Here is a 22,221-nt window from a genome sequence, read left to right on the forward strand (position 1 = left end):
CTATGTAGACCCTTAATTCGAACTAGTGGGAGGCTAGCCCTTCCCAGGTTTCCCTGGTGGCCACTCTGGCCAACACCAGGGAAACTCGTCTGCCCCCCTCCCTGCCGCGGACCCCTTAAAGGGCCACAGGCTGGCTACGGTGCCCGTGCCAGGTGCAAGCCTGCCAGCACCCAGCCAGCAGACCCTGCACCTGGCACAGATCGAGCCACCCACCCGATACCCCCCAGCCCTTCCCCTCTTCCTGGGACCAGGCTAGCGGCTCCTGGGAGCTTGTCCGGGACCGCAAGAGGCGGGCACCCGCCTGGGCTAGTGCGGAGATCGTGGACCTCTTCCACGATCTCTGCACTAGGCACAGGAAAGTGGCCAGCTAGGTCAGGAGAGCTGCCAGCCTGGCCACCCAGGAGCAGGTGTGCATGAGAATCAAGGTGGTCCACTGAGACCCCGACCCTGAGCCCTGAGCTTACAATGGCCGTCCTGGGTCAGACCAAAGGTCCATCTAGCCCAGTAGCCTGTCTGCCAACAGCGGCCAACCCTAGGGACCCTGGAGGGGATAGACCGAAGACAGTGACCAAGCCATTTGTCTCGTGCCATCCCTCTCCAGCCTTCCACAAACCTTGGGCAGGGACACCACTCCTATCCCCTGTCTAATAGCACTCCATGGACCCAACCTCCATGACTTGATCTCATGTCCCTTTAAACTCTGTTCTAGTTCTAGCCTTCTGCAGCCTCCTGCAGCAAGGAGTTCCACAGGTTGACTCTTTGCTTTGTGAAGAACAAGTTTCTGTTACTAGTTTGAAGCCTGCTACCCATTCCTTTCCTTTGGTGTCCTCTAGTCCTTCTTTATGGGAACTAATGAAGAACTTTTCTGTATGCACCGTCTCCACCCAACTCCTGCTTTTAGAGACATCTATCCTGTCCCCCCTCCGTCTCCTCTTTTCTAAGCTGAAAAGTCCCAGTATATTTAGCCTCTCTTCATATGGGACCTGTTCCCAACCCCTGATCATTGTAGTTGCCCTCTCCTCTCCCAGCCTCTCTCTTCCCCTCTCCCACCTCCTTTTCCCAGTCTCCCCCAGTTTTGTTCAATAAAGACAGAGTCAATGTTGGAAGAAACGTTATCTTTACTTTGTACATCAGGAAGGGGGGCTAGGGAAGGGTAAGTGGAAGGAGGTGAGGGAGGAATGGGGCACGAGTCCCCGATGGAGAGGACTGGACTGGCTCTGCGGGCTTCTGGGGGTGGAAGCTCTCCTGCAGCCCCCCAATTGCCCCCTCTCCCTAGATGGCAGCCTGCGGCAAGTGCAGCCAGGCTGATGGCCAAGTGCTGTGATGTGCCCAGTGTGGGCACTCCGGGCACTCCAAGCCAGGACTGGTTTTCAAGCGGGGCACCCCTGAAAACTGTCTGTCCGGGGTGGGGGTCGGGTCCCTTTAAGCGCAGCCCTCGGCTAGCCTGAGACAGCATCTCCACGCTCTAAGTCCTCCTCTGATGGCCTGCCAGCACTGCTTCCGGCCATCCTTAAGCCCTGTTCAGGGTCCACTCAATGTGGACATGCTAGTTCGAATTAGCAAAACGCTAATTCAAACTAGTTTTTAGTTCTAGACGCGTTAGTTCGAATTAGCTTAGTTCGAATTAACTAATTCGAACTAAGTTAGTTCGAACTAACTCTGTAGTGTAAACATACCCTCAATTACTCCAATATAATTTCATGTACATTCCCTTCCCTAGAGCTTGCCCATATGTTTTAAAAGCAGAGGAGACCCAGAGCCCTTATCTAATAAGTATTTTTAAATTTTAAAATATTCATATTGATTAGGATTATTTCTGTCCCAGGTAACAGGAAGATCATAGATTCCTTTGTTTATCTCTTCACATAACACAAGAATCAGGTTTAAATCCTGGGTCACAAGAACATAGAACATAAGAACGGCCATACTGGGTCAGACCAAAGGTCCATCTAACCCAGTGTCCTATCTTCTGACAGTGGCCAATGCCAGATGCCCTAGGAGTGAACAGGACAGGGAATCATCAAGCAATCTCTCTCCCATCACCTATTCCCAGCCTCTGACAGCTGGCTAATAGTCATTGATGGACCTAACCTCCATGGCTACGTCTAGACTGGCATGATTTTCTGGAAATGCTTTAACGGAAAAGTTTTCCGTTAAAAGCATTTTTGGAAAAGTGCGTCTAGATTGGCACGGACGCTTTTCCGTAAAAGCACTTTTTGCAGAAAAGCGTCCGTGGCCAATCTAGACGCGCTTTTGCACAAAAAAGCCCCGATCGCCATTTTCGTGATTGGGGCTTTTTTGCGCAAAACAAATCTCAGCTGTCTACACTGGCCCTTCTGCACAAAAGTTTTGAGCAAAAGAGACTTTTGCCTGAATGGGATCAGCATAGTTAGCTCCTCCTCGACACTTGTGGAGGAAAGAGTTGAATCCAGGGAGTTGACCATGGAAGCAGCTGTGATGAAAGCATAAGTGGATAAGAGTCATCAGGCAACTCAGCTAACGTGATGAACTGGAGGTCCAATATGAGTAGCCTGTACAAGTCCTAAGCACAGGAATTAAGGATGCTATTGGTAAAGATTCTGATGGTTCAAAATCCATTCTATCTGCAGAACTCAAAGATTACATAAACTAGATTCATGCAGCTAATATTTGTGCCCATAATATGTTAAAGCATCTCACAAAAAGTAATTAATTTGCAATAATAAATACTTGACATGCATAAAAGAAAAGGGAATGTACCTAAGCAGATGACACCAATATCTTTGTGGTGATTATAGTTAGATCTGTACCACTATCTAAAAGAGCACTCCCACAGGTAGGATTCATTCTCTTTGTACTGCATTTTATCCAGGAGCCCCGTATCTTAACCAAAATAGGCATTTACTATTGAAAATGGCCTGTTCACACCCCAGCTGTCTGCACACAACGTCAGCATCATTTCACATCATTATGACAAACTGATCACCAGGTATCTTTGTAGTAACCATTAACACACAGCTTTTAATTTGTAATGTGGGGTGGGGGGCTGGGGCTCAAGCAATTTGTTTAGCCTTCATAACTGACTCACCCACCATGAGGGATTGAGACTATGAACTGCCATGCCTAGAGGTGATGGGGCTCAGCTCTAGCAAGCCCCAGCATAAGGTAAGCACTGCTACTATGAGGCTGACATCTGTTCATTTCTTTAATCAGTAACAGTTTCATTTCTTTGAAAAAACAAAGGGATAATATTACAGATTTGGCATCTTTGTATTATTATGTTTATCTAGTTTAAAATTGGCTGATGAAACAATCTCCTAGAACCAAGAATAAATTGTAAATGAGTACAGTATCTTAGCATAAACATTCTCATACCTGAAAGCAATAAGCCATAACTACACATTGAATGAAGCCGGTGAGGTTGTACATTATATCCTGCACCTCTGCTAAATATATAGTCAACCTCCAGAATACACTAGTGAAGCCTTATAAGACATAATAATTGAGCTATCTAAAATATAAATGAAGAATACAAAATAAAAAATAAACAATGTCTCCATGTTTGAATTATACCGACTCACAAGAATCTACCATTAATAGTTACTGTAGCTTGACTCTATATTGTCAATTCAGTCAGTGTGAATCTTGATTTCTAAACTCGAACCCATAGGCAAGATATTTCTATTGTTCACACAATAGGAATAAACTCAAACAGAAGGAAAGATACTTAAAACTCTTGAGAATTTATGCCTTGTAAACAGCACTAGTATGGTAAACTGGTTTCATTGTATGAACAAGTTTAATAATTGAAGGGCTTGCTCTTACCATCCTAAGCAGCAATACTCCCAGGCTGTGTCTACACTGGCCCCTTCTTCGGAATAGCCATGCTAATTTAGAACTTTGAAATAGGGAAATGTGCGGGGGATTTAAATATCCCCCGTGGGATTTAAATAGACATGGCCGCCGCTTTTTTTCCGGCTTGGGGAAAAGCCGGAAAAGAGCATCCAGACTGGCGCGATCCTCCGGAATAAAGCCCTTTCAAGTAGGAATAAGAGATCCTCTGGAATAGGGCTTTATTCCTGAGGATCGCGCCAGACTGGACGCTCTTTTCTGGCTTTTCCCCAAGTCGGAAAAAAAGCGGCGGCCATGTTTATTTAAATCCCACAGGGGATATTTAAATCCCCCGCGCATTTCCCTATTCCAAAGTTCTAAATTAGCATGGCTATTCCGAAGAAGGGGCCAGTGTAGACGTAGTCCCAGTGTCCTTAAGGACTGAGGAAGGATCATTTTGGCACCTGAGGAGTGGAGTTCAAATGACGCCTCCATGCCCTCTCGCTTGGGCCAAAATTTTGAAAGGTCTCAATTCTGCCTTCTTCCTGTTCTACTTCTCTCATGGTACAGCTCTGCTACCTACCCCATGCTCTTCATTTAGAGCAGAGAGAATACATATGTACCAGCAGCAGACACAATTTTCTACACTCTGGGTCCTAGTGGGCCCCCCCCCCCCACAGTCTAGCACCTGAGGCAGCCACCTCAGTTCGCCTCATGGTAAGGTCAGCCCTGGGAAGGATCAAAGATCTAAATTAGTAACAGTTTAATTTAAAAATTTCAAGTAGCTCATATTTCAGGAGAGATTGTACATTGCTAAAGTAAATGTAATTTGCTTTCATTTGCCTGTGGATGTGTGTGTGAAAGAGAAACAGATAATTTTAGACATGGTAAGTGATTCTCATAGATATAATTTAAAAGTAGAATCCAACTCATGATGTGGTTGGTACCCAATTTGACTGCATGTCTGGTTAATCCAATTAAATGTTCTACAGAGTTTACATGTTTTATCACTACTTAAGGATATTCAGTGGGATTTGATCTTTCATTGCCTTCATGAAATCAGAACAGAGGAACTGTTTCAATAGACCTGTTATTTGCAATGAGAGCCCTTCTTGACAAAAGGTGTATTTTCAGTAATTGTATATTGATACTTATCTTAATATGTTTGTTGTACCATATAATTTCTTGATCTGCCTACACATAAGGGACCATTTTTTTAAAAATGTTCTCAAATTAACATCAGCGGGAATCTGGCACATGCATCAGAAGTTAGATTTCTGAACTTGATTCACTTGGATTGAGTATAGAATAGATTTCAACATGGATTTTAACCAAGTAAAGGCTGCAGGAGTTAGCTGTTTTTTTATTGTGCTTATATTTTCCATGCATGTAAGCAGACACGGTCCCAGACCAGGGAAGCTTACAATGTCAGGCCCCTTCAAATAACAAACATCAGGAGTCGCCTTATGGAAGTCAGGTCCTAAATTAGACCATGATCAACAAAAGTGTCAGACCACAGTTGAAGGTAGGGAATAGAGAATAGTGCTTTTGTGGGAGTGGTTTTATGAATGTTTTACCTATTATTTTACATTTATAAGATACTAGATTATTGCCATACTGTTTACAAAGCTTCTATCGACAAAGAGCATCTAGACTACATCCAGTTCCGCAGACAAAGCAAGCCGCTTTGTTGACATGACAGCGTAGACGCAAAGGATGGTGTAGATGCAATAACGCCTTCTGTTGACAGAACTCTGTCGACAAAAGGCGTTATTCCTCGTAAAATGAGGTTTACAGCCATCAACAAAACTGCTGAGTTCTGTCGACGTTACGTCGACAGAACTCAGCGGCAGTGTAGATGCAGGTATAGTTTTGTCAACAAAAGTCCACTTTTGTCGACAAAACCCTGTAGTCTAGACACACCCTAGGTGTGGATTAGTGGTAGAAAATTAGCTTTAAGTTCACAATGAAATATATGTATACATCAACACTGCACAGTAAGCCAGAACTTGAGCATCCATACTACATTGTAAACCTAGGTTTACAATTGCTGGACTTGGGTCTCATAGCAGTGGCAATGCATCCATGCTTGACTCTGCGGACCCTTTGGTCTCAGTACCCTCTGCAAAATGACAGGGCTTGTGCCAGAGTCAAAATGAGACTTGGACTGTGTCTCATCCCTCTAACAGAGTCCTAGGTCTTGCTTGCTTGCTGACCCAAGTCAGACTGATTTGTGTGTGGATGGCTTAGGTGTGGTGTGCAGATATGTCCTAAAAAAGAAATAAGATGCAATTATACCTAATGCTTTGCTTTCCCTTTCTAAGGTAAAAAATAAACTCACAGTTGACAGAGATTTAGCATTTTATTTTATGTCAGTTTTGCATCTTAATCAGAAACACAACAGACTCATACCAATTTTCATTTGTAATAATATCCTAAATAAATTGATATTTTAACTAATTATACTCACTCAAAATATGTTTAATTAGGTTTAATAAAAACTTAATATGCATCATTTCAGGGGTGGAAAAGTGGGTTGATCCGGCCTGCGGAAGCCTTGCCACTCCCCCGCCCCCAGGCCAATTAGGGCCTACCAATTAGGGCAAATGGCTCCTGGCAAGGTGGGAGGAGACTTCACACTCTGCCCCGCCTCCAAGCCCTGATTGGCCTGGGGGTGGGGAGGAGTGCACAAAGTTTCCTCTGCCCTGCTCCCACCCTGTGAGGAGCACGTGGCACTTAGAAACTCCAAGTGCTCCTGGTAGGGAGGGAGGAGGCTTCGCCCACTCCTCTGCCTCTGGCAAAAAATTATTGCCCACCCCTGATCTATTTACTAAACTGTTGGCTTTGAAGATGTATTACATTAATAATCAATTGTTTACTAAATTAACAAGAGCAGGAATTTTCATGTTGCTTCCAGGGAAATACACTTACTTGTACTAATTAAATGCAGAGATAGGTCCCACCCAAATCCAAAGAGCTCAACACCCTCCATGTCTAGATTAATTTCACAGATGTCCTTTCTCTGCAGCTGAGCTAGTCAAAATCTTCCTAAATGTGTTCAGGCTGATCACTTTAGCCAAAGTGCAAATGCAGTAAACATGTCAGGAAATCACCAAATGCTGCAAGAATCAAATAATTGTGTACCCATCTACAAGATGCACAGTTACCCACTTTGAACATATCAGTGTCCACAGGCAAGACATTGCAGGTGAAATTGGGGCACATCCACTTTTGTTGGCACACACAAAACTGAAGCTTTATTTTCCTCCAGTCCTTTTTGAGACTCTTCATTTAAAGTGCATACAAATCAGGTTTAGTGCATACAAATCAGGTTTAGTGATCAGGTAAAGTTCATATTAGAACATGTGCTGTATATTTGAAAGCCAGCTTCTTTCCTTTTTTTAATTTACTGTGTTACCCATTAAATCATTGTACCGATGTTTGATATTGAACACGTGCATGAACACATGCGTATGATGCCTAAGGGTACTCTCTCACAGCACTTGATACTCAGTTCTTCTTCTCAGTTTACTTCTCAAAAGGGCCCCAATGAGAACCAAAACAATTCCTGACAAGAGCAAAGTGGCAACAACAAATGGGCTGTGAACATCATCTTTTTCCAGGAGAACTCCATTGTGCAAGTCTGTAAATGACAGAGAGAGTTTATCTGACTTAATCTTACACTTTTTGCTAGTATAGAAAATATGCAGGACCTGCTAGAGTGATAGAGCATAAAAAACACTGTTGCAATTTATAGGTAAAAATTTCATTGCCATTAAGAAGCATAATAATCAGACCAAAAGTGTCATACTGATCAATTTAGTTTTGAAAGCAAATGAAAAGTATACAAATTGTTGAACATCTGTTATAGTAAAATAGCATAAGCAAATACAGTTTGTTAAAGATGCCTAATAGATAACTCTGGAGTTTAATATCTTATGTTTAGGTGCAACACAAAAGACAGCAATGACAACATCTCACACTGCTTTGTCAGTGTGTCTCAAATATGACCTGGAAGACCATCAATGTGCTTCAGGAATAAAAGGGTAGCTTAATCTATGCTCATTTACACAGTGATATCTATCACAAAAGTTCCAATTCTTGATGGTGTTTTTAACGAGTGTTGATGGTGTTTTAATTACCCAGACTGATGCCACCAATTTATTTTACACAGTCCTTTTTATATTTATAATAATGATAACCTCTGTTGTTAGTTGCATTACAATAATGCCTAAAGTTCCATTTAGGACTGGATTCTTGTTATGCGATACACTATAAAAAAACTAGGATGATAAGGCCTGCAACCCCAAAAGCTAATACTCTAGTATGAAATAAGATGTAACAAGTGAATAACAAGGAGAAGAAACAAGAGAATGAGAGATCAGTGTAAAAACAATGCAAACTGCAGTTAAATGAGTAAGCTATGAGCACAACTTGGTGTTTTTAAATAATTTGAATGTAACTTTATCAATAAATATTAGCAAGGTTAGCTGGCATTAATTGGCTATAGGGTTTTTTAATTGTCAAAACAGAAGTGGATCTTGTAGGTCGATTTGAAGAAGGAAAAAAGTAAAGCTTTCAGATTTGTTCAGAGAAGGCACATCATCAGTGAGTAATCATTTTAGGACATAAATTGACAAAAGGATGGAGATTTTGTGTGTGTCTGAATAACTGGCTTGCAAAATTTGTGGCAGTAAATTTCAGAATACTTTTATAATTAACTCCTTGTGGCCTTCAAATTGCATTCACAAGGAAAAAGGCTTGTCCCTTAGCACAATCCTGTTTAGAATTTGTGATAAGGAAGCAATCAAAGACTGACGTACAAAAAAATGATATTTAAATGATATTGCAAAGTTATGCTTAACAGATACATCAAGAAAAAAAAACCATGCAAATAAATTACCAGATTTTCTGTCCTCATTGGTATCTTTTTTATGCTGGATTGGTCCCACAACCACATCTATTTTCTCCTGATAAGGATTTATATCCCTCTTGCGCCTTGCTAAACATCCCTGGTAGCATCGAGAAGAATAATCATATGCCCTACATACAACTATCTTGCACTGCAAGTAAACAGCAGCATGGCTGTTGAGAAACTTGAAGGCATTGAATTTGAAACGAACAATGTATCCCACTGGTGAATAGTAGGAGCTGTAGGTAGAATCTCTTACACATCTGTAACAAAAAAAACAAAAACAAAAACAAAACAAATAGGAAATGCTCCTCTAACACACCCAGGAATCTGAGTAAATGTCTCTGCTTTACTGCTGCAATGTAAGCAATACAAAGCAGAAAGAAAGAAGCATGTATAACTTTAATTATAACTAAAAGTTCTTACCCATTCCTGATTAAATCATAAGTTAGGTCTGTGAAGTCATCAGAATATGGAGAAGCCAGGCATGTGTCCATAAATATCACCAGATTTAAATCGGAACTGTAAAGAGTGGCTTGCAGGTATAAATCCTGGTTTAGGTCAACATAATATGGGGAATTGTTAACTGGATTTGAAAAATTAGATGATTCATAAAATGAAATATTCACATCATAACTGCCTTGCTGGGTTTCCCTTATGTCAATGTGACCTTTGGCAGCATATGTTATTTCTACCGTTGTGTCTTGGTTCATTTCACAGGTCACATGAAACTGAAAGTCATTTTCCCTTGTGATAATGTAACCAGAAGGAGAAGTACTGATTACATTAGAATAGGAGATGGTGTTATTTTTTACCTGTGAAAATAGGAGAGAATAAAATGTGATTCAGGAATATATTTTGTCAAAATGTTACAGTTGTAATAGTTGTTTATGTAAAAAAGACACTGTCAATTTGCGACTTAAAAACTATCTATTTTTTAAAATTAGTTTTCCAAAGAAAATAATATAAATAGTATATATATATACTTCTAATTACTTCAAATATTAGAAACAAATTGCGCTTTTATATTCCTGTTTCTAGTCTTTTCAGAAAGGGTGAAACTGACCACTATGCAAGGGAACATTGATTATACACAAAATTCTGCCAAATGCAGAATGCAAACAAGTTGAAAAAATAGATGTGTAATTCTCTTTTGCGTAATTTTAGGTGTCACTTGTAATATATTATGTATATATTTTTCCAACAGTATTTTCAAATTTATGTTACACCTTTAATTTGGTTCTGACATAATCACAGCCCACTGAAAAGTTTAATTCTCATTAAAATGCACACTTTAGTCCATTGATTGGACTCTCTTGCTAAAGCAGCAATGCTTCTCCCTTGCTCAATTCCTCCTATGATACAGGAAAATGGGGCATTTATACTTTTTCCTTAATATTTATTTTGTGGTTTGGCATCCCACCCCTTTTGATCACCCTCATGCTTCCCAGAAGGGTTTAATGCTCTGGAGTACATGTAGTTTTTTGCTAGAAGAGCCAGAGCCATATTTAAAACAAGGTACAGGGCTCCCAGAGATAGCATAAAATCTGTCCCCTGAGGACCCTTTTGTAAATTTATTGATTTTTTTCTATCTATTTATATTATTAGAGGATAGTTGATGGTGTGTGAAGTTAGTTAGGAGGGGTCAGGATTTACTGCCGAGGTGTCCTCACAGGTCTCTGGCTCCATCGATGATGGTTACCAGAAGGCTGCTTGCTTGTATGCTCAATGATGTGTGTCGTGTTGACTTGTGCACTTCGTCTCCACAGCAGACCCCAGAGAGCTCGAAAGACCACAAATCAGATAAGGATTGAAGATGCCTGGCCAGGTTTATTGTTAAGCAAAGTATAGTAATAGTTGTCAGTAGACTCTACTGAACCAATACTTGTATACAATTCGTAACAATGAAATGACTCAATCAATGGAGAATTTTTATTGCCCCCAGGTCATCCAAAGACTATTCCCCCGAGACACCACTTTATATACAGATACTAACAACTTACACACTACTGCTGTTGTGTCAGGTTACCACCTTCTGGCGTTTCTTAGATACCACCCATCATCCTGCATCTTGTGGTTTGATTAGATCATCTCTATCCATCATGCTGTCATTTTAGACTCTTTCCTGAACCTGGGTCTGTATCTGTGGGGAGTGTGTACTATGATTTGAAAGTCAGTTCTGGACCTGGATTTCATTCACTCCAAAGTCTATGGTAGTTCAGATAGAGGGGCTTTGTTCAGTCCATTACAAAAAGAGCCTATTCACAAAGTGTGGGTTTATTTTCAGCACCCAAATTATAGGGATTTTTGTTCAAGCCGCTCTCTGATTTAATAGGACAGTGGTTCTCAAACTTTTTGGCCCACAGCCAACCCTCACTTAACACAGACCTTTCTGTGGGCCACCAGCCAACTAGCCATGATGACAAAATGGGTGCAGGAGAGGGTGAGGAGGCAAGTTCTGGCCAAGAGGTAGAGAACAGGAGTGGGATGAAAGTGGGGGTCTGGGAGGAAGGGAGCATGCATGAATGCAGTGGAGTGTGGGGGAGCATTGCCTAGAGGGGGCATGGAAAGGTGATGGGGTGCAAGGTCTGGGCATGAGGGAAGCACTAACCTGACTCTGTGTGCCACCCCCTTTACCTGACTCCCAGGTGCCACCCCCTACTTCCATTGACTAGAATTCCAGCTAATGGAAGCAGCAGAGAAAGCCTCTAAGCAAGCAATTTTCTGTGCTGCCATTCCCCCAGCTGGGAGGAGGCAAAGCAACAGCACATGGAGCCACTTTCTTACCCCACAGTCTGGATCCAACCCACAAGACTTCCTCCCCTTCCAGCAGCAGGAAGCCAGTGCTGGCAGTCAATCCTCACAGTGGGGCATGGCTGGAGCATCAGAACAGGCTCCAAACTGCAGGGGTGGAGTAAGTCCTTATTTTAAGAGGAATAAGGGATCTTTCGGAAAAGGCTTTATTTTCCGAAAGATCCCTGTCTAGACTGGCGCTTTTTTCTGGCAAAGCTCCGAGCCGGAAAAAAGTGGCAGCCATGTTTATGCAAATGAAGCGGGGGGATTTAAATCCCCGCTTCATTTGCAATTGCGATGTGTCTAATTTGCATCCCTTTTACGGAAAAGGGATGCAGTCTAGACACAGCCTGTATATATAGCATGAATAAGAGCATGAAAATAGGCTGTGCAATGAACCAAGTAGCCAAGGGCACACCCTATGACTCTACCTGAGGGAGTTTTTCCAGATATCACTGACCTGAGCAACATTCACAAGTGTGACCAAGAGGTCAAAGGCTCTCCAGCCTGCTACCAACATCTTGAATCATCAATGACAAATATGAAGTGACAGTGTTCTGTGTTAATTGTATTTTTTTCCCTCAGGACATTTTTTCTAAAGCCAGGGCTGCTAATTGTCAGTCAGGCAGATAGACAAATTTATGCACCACAAACATATTAATTGACTCAAACATAGGATGGACACTTTTTACAAAAAAATATTCTGAATCTAAATTTTGGCCTTTTAAAGTAATTGATTTGATAGATCTTTTGTCTAAAGCTACTTAAAGTGACTTATGAATGAAAAGCACATCTCTCACCTGTCTTATTGTACCACATCCATTAAAAGGTATGTTAAATGCAACATAATTTTCTGTGATCTCGTGTGGCTCACAGGATGAATTGTTCAGATAAACATCCCAAGCATTGTAGCCCAGAGACTGAAGATAGGTTCTGTTAATGACTGCACGCATATATTGTCCAGAACATGACACTGCTAAATAATGAGAAAGAAGGAAAGGTAAATATTAATTTTCTGACATGTATCCAAACATTACTATAACTAAAAATTGACTAGTTTCTGATTTAAAAACTCTGGGTACGCTCAGAAGCTACCAGAGAAATTGGTCCAATAAAAATATTACCTTACCTTCTCTCTCTAACATGATGAACCCAACATTGTAACAATACTGCATGGTATCAAATTTTGCCTGACTCAATGCCCATTAAATAAATGGGAGTCTTTCCACTGATTTCACTGGATTGATTAAGCCCTTACTGTTACCCTACTAATATGTACATTTAAAGCGGGCTTACCTGTAGCATTGTTATTTTCTGGAAATGAATCATAGTAAGCATTGAATCCATTTCTTATCGAACTAAAGTTACTTGAAAACAGAACAGTCATTGTATTTGAAGATGATGTAAATGTATAATTTGAACCACCACAAAGCCTTCCAAGTAGAGGAGATGTACTCTGAGGACCATCATAGACTTCAACAAAGTCATAAACACAATTATATGAATCTTCTAGACTGTGGAGATGAAATTATCATGTGTTAATCTGTAAATACCACAGTTAGACAATAACGGGTTGTAAGGTGAGTGAAATGGGGTTAGAGCCAATTTAGTCCCATTACTTCAGAAGGAATCTAACTAAACTCATATATAATAGTGTAAACACTAAAGGTATGTCTACACTACCACCCTAGTTCGAACTAGGGTGGTAGTGTAGACATACCCTAACACCTTTGTTTTTAAGACAAGTGAATATCAAAGTTTGGGCTAGCAAATGATTTGGTGAACTAATGCAAATCTATATTCAAATTCGCCTCTCAGATCTGCCACTGAGATCTCTGTTGCATATTCCAGAAAGGTTCTGCACAGGATGATATGCAACGAACACAGTGAGATCTGGAGAGGAAGGTTTGACATAAGTCAAAGGGGTTTGTATGCATTCTTTTTTCTTTTAAAAATATGCCTTTAAAATTAACTGTATTGTTTGTTGGATTGAGAACCACAGAGCCCAAAGACTTCTTTATAGTCTCTGTTCTGTAAACAATAAGCAGTAGACAATTAAGCTTGTTCACAAGGGCTATGTCTAGACTGGCATGATTTTCCGGAAATGCTTTTGACGGAAAAGTTTTCCGTTAAAAGCATTTTCGGAACAGAGCGTCTAGATTGGCACAGACGCTGTTCCTCAAAAGCACATTTTGCGGAAAAGCGTCTGTGCCAATCTAGAAGCGCTTTTCCGCAAAAAGCCCCAATTGCCATTTTTGCGATCAGGGCTTTTTTGCGGAAAACAAATCTGAGCTGTCTACACTGGCCCTTTTGCGCAAAAATTGACATGAGATCATCAGTGCTTTTGCAGAAATTCAAGCGGCCAGTATAGACAGCTGGCAAGTTTTTCTGGAAAAGCGGCTGATTTTCCGGAAAAACTGGACAGTCTAGATGCAGCCAAGCTGTTGCTTTGTTATATAGGGCTGACATTTTCTGAATGAAACCTCTCCTTCACATAGATCAAGTCTGAATTCAATCAAGAATCATGTCATATAAGTGCTATAGTACTGTACTATAGCACCTTACATTTATGTATTCTTCCAAATATACCTGCACAATTTATAGGATGATACAATGAACACAGCATATTAGCTGAGGTAAAGATAGTAAAAACAGTGAATCTGTGCTTGGCTAATGTGAAAAAAAGATTTTTTTCTAGTTCTGTTTTTATAGAAAACAAAACTGTGCTTCCCCCTGCCATGCGAGCTATTCCAACCCTTTGATGACTCCCAAAGATCTCCCCTCCAGCTCTCTTCAACATTAAATATTCATGCCAAATAGAAGTCTGTCCAGCCAGGGAAAGTAGACTAGCAGTTCCCCTTCAGTGTTGCTCCAGAAATGAGATATATGGTCTGCTGACAAAGGCCCAGAACTGGAAAGCTATTTAAGCACTTGCTTAATTTTTAAGTGCCTGAGTAGTCCCATAACACAATGAGTGCTTAAATGCTTTGCTAGATAGGATCCAGAGAGAGAGAGAAGTTGCTTCTGTAGCATTTCCCTTGCCAGCTATCAAAGGAGCAAATGGATCAAATATGATATTTGCATGGCAGTAAGAATGGTCAACTACTAGATTGCCAGATCAGACCTTCTAAGTATTTGATCAGAGACTTTTAAAATGAAATAATACAAAATTCATAAGAAACATAAGGCATAACTCAAAATGAAATAGCTTGAAGAGGTCAGAAAGATTATAAGACTTTTCTATGCAAGATCAAAATATTTTTTAAAAAGCCAAACAAATCTGGAAAAGGAAAATCATCATTTCATATCAAATACTCTGATGTCAAAACTGCTGTTCAATACTTAATATTTTACTTACTTGAGGTGCGTAAAGGTGAGTCGGATATAATAATTGTTCTTTACTTCTATATGCCAGACACACTGTACATTCTCTGGAGAGTTCCAGACAAAGAATGGGCTAGAGAACGATCCAGAAGGTGTAAAAAAGTAGCCACCACACCAGCCATTTGTTGCTAAGAGGAACAAAATACAGTGTATTTTAGAATTCCTTTTGGATTTATTACCTGTGAAAATATTTTATCTATTTATCCAGAAGAGGCTTCACTGGAGCTGAAGGGGGAAGAGAAAAAGGTGGCTAGACATGCTCTGGCAATATTTGAAGAAGCCTAAAGGCTGCTAAAAACTTCCATTAGGTTTTAATAACCCTCTAGGAGCCATTATAGAGGAGACAAGGTCAGAAATGAGACATATGGCGTGTCCTCAGAGGCCCAGAACTGGAAAGCTTTTTAAGCACCAGCGTAGTCCCATAACACTATATACATAAATACTTTGTTTGGCAGTATCCAGAGAGAGATAGGTTGTCTCTCTCGCATTTCCAGCACCAGCTATCAAAGGAGCAAATGAACCAAATAAGATGCTCAAAACCAATTAACAAAATGAACCAAATAAGATTCTGGCTTGTCTCCTCTAATGTCCCCCATCACACCCTCTTTTCTATCTACTGCATCAGAGCCACAAGTGTTATGGTGGTTTCATGTTAGCCAGGCATTATGACATCCAGGAAATCCCTAGCTGCCTCCTTCAGGGCAGCTTGCTTGCAGCATAGCACTATGCAAGTTACACCACACACCCAAAAGGAGGGACAAGGTTTTGGACCATACATTAACTCTGCACTCCCAAACATCAGTTTCTGCATGATCACAGGAATACTTAAAATAAATCTGATTATGCACCACAACTCCATATAAACGAGAATGTACTTTGTACAAGCAAGTTTTCCCATCAATAATTTCAGTCACTCAGAGCAGATATCAACCAAAGGTTGCGTGCTAAAAGTGCAGAAAGTAAAAGGTAAATACACAAGAAGGTTCAGGAAAGTTTGGTTTAAGACAATGTATCTAATCTGGCTCTACTTCTCTTTATTAAAGTGACATCAAATGTGTTCATAACTCCTTCCTCACTGACCTCTAACACCCTCCTTAAGCCTTCACATATAGTAACCCTCTCCCCAACGTTGTTGTTATTTCCCCTACTGGTTTCTCTTCCCCTTTTAAGCATCTCTTGTACAGTCCATTTGTCTCACTGCTTGGCCCCAGATGATTCCATTTTGTATTTAATGAGCTTAAGCCCATAGTTCAGTCTGAGGCACATCAGCCTCCAGAGCTTGTTATAATTAACACAGTGGAAGTAACCTGGCGCCTTCTAGAAGTAGAGCTGAATGCCACAGGGGATCTTAAAAAGCAGGTCAGTAGAGTAGTCATGTAAAACCATCCCTGAAAAGGAAGATCTCACCTAGGAGTCTCGTGTGTTGGAGAGATGGGATAGGCAATTGGAGGTGGCTCAAAAGATTCTGAGACACAATTAAAATTTGGATGCTTAACACAGAATTCAGAAAAAAGACACTAATGCCAGTAAGGGACCTGACTTACAATTTTCATGAGTTGGTAAAGTACTTGGAGGACCTGGGTTGACAAAACGAGAAAGAAGCAAAATTAGCAACCATCTTTGTTAAGTAAAACTGTAAACTATTATTTTGCCATAGTATATGAACATGATGACCAAGCCCAAACCAAAGCTAATTTGAATCCAGATACAACCTCTGCTCTATCTCTTCCCCACCCTAGTTTATATAAACTAGCAATTTGGTATAATATCAGCTCTTTCCTTCATTATAAGTGGAAAAATTTAGAATTTCCATCTGTGATTCCAAAAGTAAAATAACCCCCCACAAACACTAGCCACAAGTAGCCACTCTTTTACAAGACAGCCCTTAATGGTCTTACTATGATTGCAAGCCAAATACAGATGTAGTTCCAGGCCAGAGTACTATCGTATTTAAATTAACCTCAGTCTCAGAATGCAAGGGGCATGAAAGCACAAGAACATAGCATTTTCTCTCCACCTCTTTCTCATTCAAAAATTTCTTACTTGTTTCCAAGACTGCTTCTGAGGCCAAATGAAAGGGTGGGTGTGGATAATTATTTCCTAAATAGAGACTTGGTAATCCATGAGAAATGGCAGGAAATTGGAAATAAATTACTGATTTGAGATTCACTCTTGCACTCACCAGAAAAAAAGAAATATGGTGTGGATTTACTGAGCTATAGCCTCCTTTTCATGCACACATATTCAAAGGGAAATAACGATAGGGAGAAGATAAATCTCTAAGGCAAAACTGAAAGCTGCCCTCAATTTACAAAAAAGGAAAAAGCATGAACAAAGAGGTAATCATGAAATGCCAGGAGCATCTACATTATTGCATAGTTACAATACATAATTTTACATATGTAAAAAGAAAAATATTTTACCTGATGTCCTTGATGGAGAAGTAGAAAGCTCTTAAATGTAAAAAGTAAACAGTAAAATTTGATACAATCTTTGGTATTAGCATGAACTATACTATACTTAAGAACATTTTATGAAACTTCTGCTATACAGTGGTGTATAAACAAAGTATGGTTTTAGAGTTGAGCCAATAAGAAAAAATAAACACTTATTGAGAAAAAATGGACAACAATGCTAACTTTAAGGTAATCTGACTAAGAAGATGACACAGGGGAGAAATAGGTTCTGACACAGCTAGAAAGTAGAGCTAGAACTGAAAAGGAAAGTCATACTATCCCAATTCAGTTGATTTACTCCCCAACATTTGGCCTACATATAAGTCACCACAGAATTTTATAATTATGACCCTCCTCCCCATGATACTATAGAAATGTAACTGGGTCTTCAGAAATGATTGTGAAAACATACAGAATTAAACAGATGATGCAGTTCTTCCTATAGGTTGTTCCAGCTCTCTTAAATTCCTGCTGTTGAATTCCATACTATTCTATCAAAGCCTACAGAATAGATTTGTTGATCATTTTTAAAAATTATGTGTGAATAAAGTACAAACAATTAATATAAGATGCATATATTGCAATTTAATTCAATACAAGATTTTATTTCATGTTCTTAATCTTCAGGATCTTAACAGACTTGCCTAGTAGCAAAGCCAACTTATGTGACAGTGACAGGATAGGGAGAGGATTCTTTCCTTGACTCAATTTTCTATGGGTTGTTTCCAGCCAATCGTAGCTCCTAAAACACAGTTAGGGGCTGACCAATCAGCTGTCTTAACAAGGATTTTTTTGCCAGGCTATACCTTATTTATTAGATAACTCCAGGGACTGTGACCCCAAATAACCATAAAAGATTACCCACCAGTTAAATGCAGAGCAAATCTAATAGTTATTTAATAATCAAGTTTTAATCACACACATCCAAAATACGTAAAAAATCTGGACTTTGGGTATATTAAATTAATAAATTAATAGCAAACATGTAAATCTTAGTCTTACCTGGAAGTACAGGGTAATAAAAAGCAGAAAATCCATATTCTGAATTATAAGAGGCTCTGTTTAATAGAACTGTCAGAGTGTCTGAAGATGATGAGTAGCTGAGATTTGAACCATTACAGATTTTCCCAATTAAAGGTGATGTATACAGGTGTCCATCATAGATTTCAATAAATTCCTGAGAGCAGTTCAAACTGTGGAAGTAAGTTAATAATGTATCATTTAGAAGCTGGGTAATCTAGTCACATTATTTTATACCTCTGCATTATGCATTAGTCCTTTCAATAACGTCAGGTGAGGAATTTCACAGATCCTTTTATTCTCAAAATCTAGGAATTCTGTGCCCAACATCATACACAAAGGAATTTATTTGCTTTAGAAATTAATTCTTCCTCCTCAGTTCCACAAGGGGCAGCCTCATGAAGAATGACTTATGTTCTAAAATGTAGACACTGCAGACTCTTCCCTTCAATGACTCCACTGATCTTCCTGTCCTCTTCGAAAGGGAGGAATAGCCTGTCTTCTCCATCATCTACACATTGCATTCAGACTCTGACTCTACTTTGTTCACCACTCATTCCAGCGTTCAGTAACTCAGGACCTTCTTAAGGGCAGAAAATGTGAAGAGTCTCTTTCACCACTGGACATTTGACCACACAGCTGGAAATGGATGAATAATTGATGTCTAAGTTTGTTTCTGTTTTTCCAGAACTGTCAAATCAGGAGAAAACTTGTTTCAACCATGACTGAAACCACAAACTCTGAATAATTTGAACAAACCTGAAAAGTCAACAAAAATGTGTTTCCGGGTGAACCAAATGTGTAGTTTCTGGGCATTTTAAACTTTATTTTCAAATATGGGCAGAGGAAATGAAGCATTAGATTCAGAAAGCAGAAGCAGCTGTCTCTGCCCCTTTGTATTCTAAGTTTAGCTTCATGGCTAGAGAACTCTTCTGGAAGGTGGAAAACCTAAGTTTGAATTCCTGAAGCACATCAGGCAGCAGAGGGAACTGAAACTGGGTCTCCAATATCCCAGGAAAGTACTGTAGCCACAGGCTAAAAACAATATTTGGAAAACCTCTACCTTCAACTGTTGTGTGAATGGCTTGTGAATCAAAGTAAAATAATCTTTTCCTCTGGAATTATTTAATGAATATGTTCTGAATTCACAAATAGGTTCAGGTCTACCAAAACTGCATTTTTCAGTAAACAAGAAGTTTGTCGAAAATTGCTCACCCTGGTCTACACGCAGCTTGCCAACTGACTCCAAACTCCTTGAGAACATCTACTGTAAGGGTACATCTACACAGCAAGCACATTATTTTGAAATAAATTCAAAATAATGAGCTTCTTACTCCAATTTTTGTAAACCTCATTGTATGAGGAGTAAGGGAAGTAGGAGGAAGAGTGCTCTATTTCGAAATAAATGCTGTGTAGACATGCCAAAATTTGAAATAAACTATTTTGTGTTGAGCTACACAATTAGCATAGCTCAAGTTGCATAGCTTATTTTGAGTTTAGCCCTACTGTGTAGATGTACCTGAAGAGTCCAGGTCCAAAAAAGGGGCAGAGGGCAGCACTCTGGTGTTGGTATACATGACAGCCCATTTCTTCGTGAGATGGCTTTTTATCCTAGGACTAAGATTTTACAACTCAAAAAAACTTGCCTCTACAGTCAGGAGAATATTTCTTTCTTGACTAACCACAGCACAGCACCCCATTCCAGCCTATGCCATCTCTGATTGCAACAAAAATGGATCCAAGGCAGTTGCTGTTTTGGAAGTTTCCAGCACCTCCAAGATCCAATATACATAAATAAAATAAATGTTTTTGGAAGGCTAGGATGCTGGTAATCCTTCATACTTACCTAACATAGGAGAAAACTAGTACTATCTGATAATTGTCTGTTTGTATTTCCCAGACACACTGTGTGATGAGACCGTTTCCAGGGTAATATGGACTAGAAAAAGACCCAGATGGATCTGAGAGGAAGCCACCACACTGATATCCTATTAGAGAACATAAAATGAAAGAATGTAAAACCAAACTGCTTCCTATTTTGTTTTCAATTCTTAATCTATCTTCCACATGGAAGGCCAAAAGAAAATTCCAGACCTGAACACTCCACCATCTGTTGAATTCAGTAAGTCAATTTCATTTAACAATTTGCCCAGTTTACAATTTGGATCAATGTATTATGAAAACTGCAACAAAAATCTAATCCTTCCTGGTATGTCTGGGCTTGAAATACTGCATGCAATTTCTCTTTCAGTACTTTGGTATTTCATCTTGTACACTCACTCAACACCCCAAAAATATAGAGATACAATCTATACGTGTTTTTGTTCTTACATTAACTGAACTCTTTTGTTCCTCAAAATTCCATTTGAAGTTTGAATGAAAAAAGTGAGTCGGTTCCCTTTTGTTCTGAGGTGACTTGGTCATTTTTCAAATTATTGAAGAAAGATACTATTGGCAGAACCCTAAGCATTCCCTGCTCCTTTTGAGGGTTTATAAGGAGCACTGTAGAAGCTCAGTAGCTGCCTGGAGCACTCAAAATTTATCCTTCTATTAAAAATCCAAGGATATGCGACTTACCATATGTTGCATGTTCTGCCCATGTAGTATTTTCTGTGGTAGCTGTGCAAGAAAAAAGGTTGATATTAATAGTCAAGTAAAATTGTTCTCTTCTATAATAATTTTTGATTGATTTGAGCAAAACTGTGACTTCAGCTGCAGAGTGTCAGTCACCAAATTACATCACATTAAAAAAGGAAGCAAGAAAATGTGATTTGATCCATGATCTATAATAATCTGCATTCTGATTCTTTTCAGGATTTGCACAAATTCCACTGGAACAAAATTGAAAAGATCTCTGCAATGGCTAGTCCACCTGTGAGGAAGCACACACACTCTACCCATCTTTTGAGGGAATCACCTTGGAAAAGAGTAAACATACAGGCCTGCTGATGGGGGACGAGAGGGCAAAGGAGGCAACTGTCTGGTATCTGGCAAGTCATATCGCCACCCGAATTCTAGGCAGAACACTGTGGGCACCCCAGAAGGGCTGTCTGAGGGAGACTAGCCCAAGCCCCATCCCTTCTGCTTGAGGTCCCATCCCTTCTGGTAACATGGAGCCAGTTCCCCCCTTTTCCTCCCCTCCCCACCATACACACACACACTCACACACACCCCTTTTCCAGGAGCCCAGCAATTCTGTCAGCCCCCCTGTAAACAACACATGTGGTGGTGCTCTATGTCATAGGAGTGCCCAAAAAGTGCTCTGGATTCAGCACATCACTGTGGCAATCTCTACAAGCGACACTTCAACAGGGATGTTATTGGCGCTGTTCTCCGGTGGGCAAAGATGGTACCAATGGCACTTCCATAAAGATGAATGCTTTCTACAGAACAATGGGGCCAAACTGGCACAGAAAGTAGCCATTAGTAAATCAGGCCTAAGATGTAATACCTGGAGAAACTATGTGAATAGGTAGGAAAAGATAAACATAGCATGTTTTTATTGAATAAAAATACAATTCATTTTTACTCATTTCTTTAAAAAAATCTGCTTTTGAAAACAGGAACCCATGGACTTGTTTTGAAGTTCTAGAATTCTGATTGGCCAAATCAGTGCCTTATATTTGTTGTCCTTCGCGTTGAGAGGTGAGGGTTCAGATATGATGCCTGTTTCATCCTCATATCCAAACCCCAAATCCTAGTTTAAACTTATTACACTAATAATTAATTGTAGTGTTAGCACTGCTGTAGAACACAGAGCCACCCAGATCAGGAGGATGGCACTGTAGAGCAAGCCACTATACATACACACAGTACAATGTCTCAGCTTGGTGAGAATCTCATTTT

The 22,221-nt window shown here is 40.0% G+C and overlaps 1 protein-coding gene and 1 long non-coding RNA gene across 2 annotated transcripts; one reads left to right on the forward strand and one right to left on the reverse strand.

The window, feature by feature from the left end:
• Positions 1-3,018: 3,018 nt before the first annotated feature.
• On the forward strand, positions 3,019-20,401 carry LOC142830440 (uncharacterized). The gene is made up of 3 exons (XR_012905676.1): positions 3,019-3,144; positions 13,334-13,440; positions 20,276-20,401. It is a non-coding gene; the product is annotated as an uncharacterized LOC142830440 (long non-coding RNA).
• LOC102451778 (scavenger receptor cysteine-rich domain-containing protein DMBT1-like) lies at positions 7,305-12,902 on the reverse strand. Its single transcript, XM_025184757.2, has 5 exons — positions 12,812-12,902; positions 12,316-12,491; positions 9,149-9,537; positions 8,714-8,985; positions 7,305-7,453 (listed from the first exon to the last, which is right to left on the reverse strand). Exons 1-5 carry the CDS (start codon positions 12,900-12,902, stop codon positions 7,305-7,307), a joined length of 1,077 nt encoding a protein of 358 aa, XP_025040542.2.
• Positions 20,402-22,221: the final 1,820 nt, after the last annotated feature.

This window comes from Pelodiscus sinensis, chromosome 8 (assembly GCF_049634645.1).
Source record: "Pelodiscus sinensis isolate JC-2024 chromosome 8, ASM4963464v1, whole genome shotgun sequence".
NCBI classification, from domain to species: Eukaryota; Metazoa; Chordata; order Testudines; family Trionychidae; genus Pelodiscus; species Pelodiscus sinensis.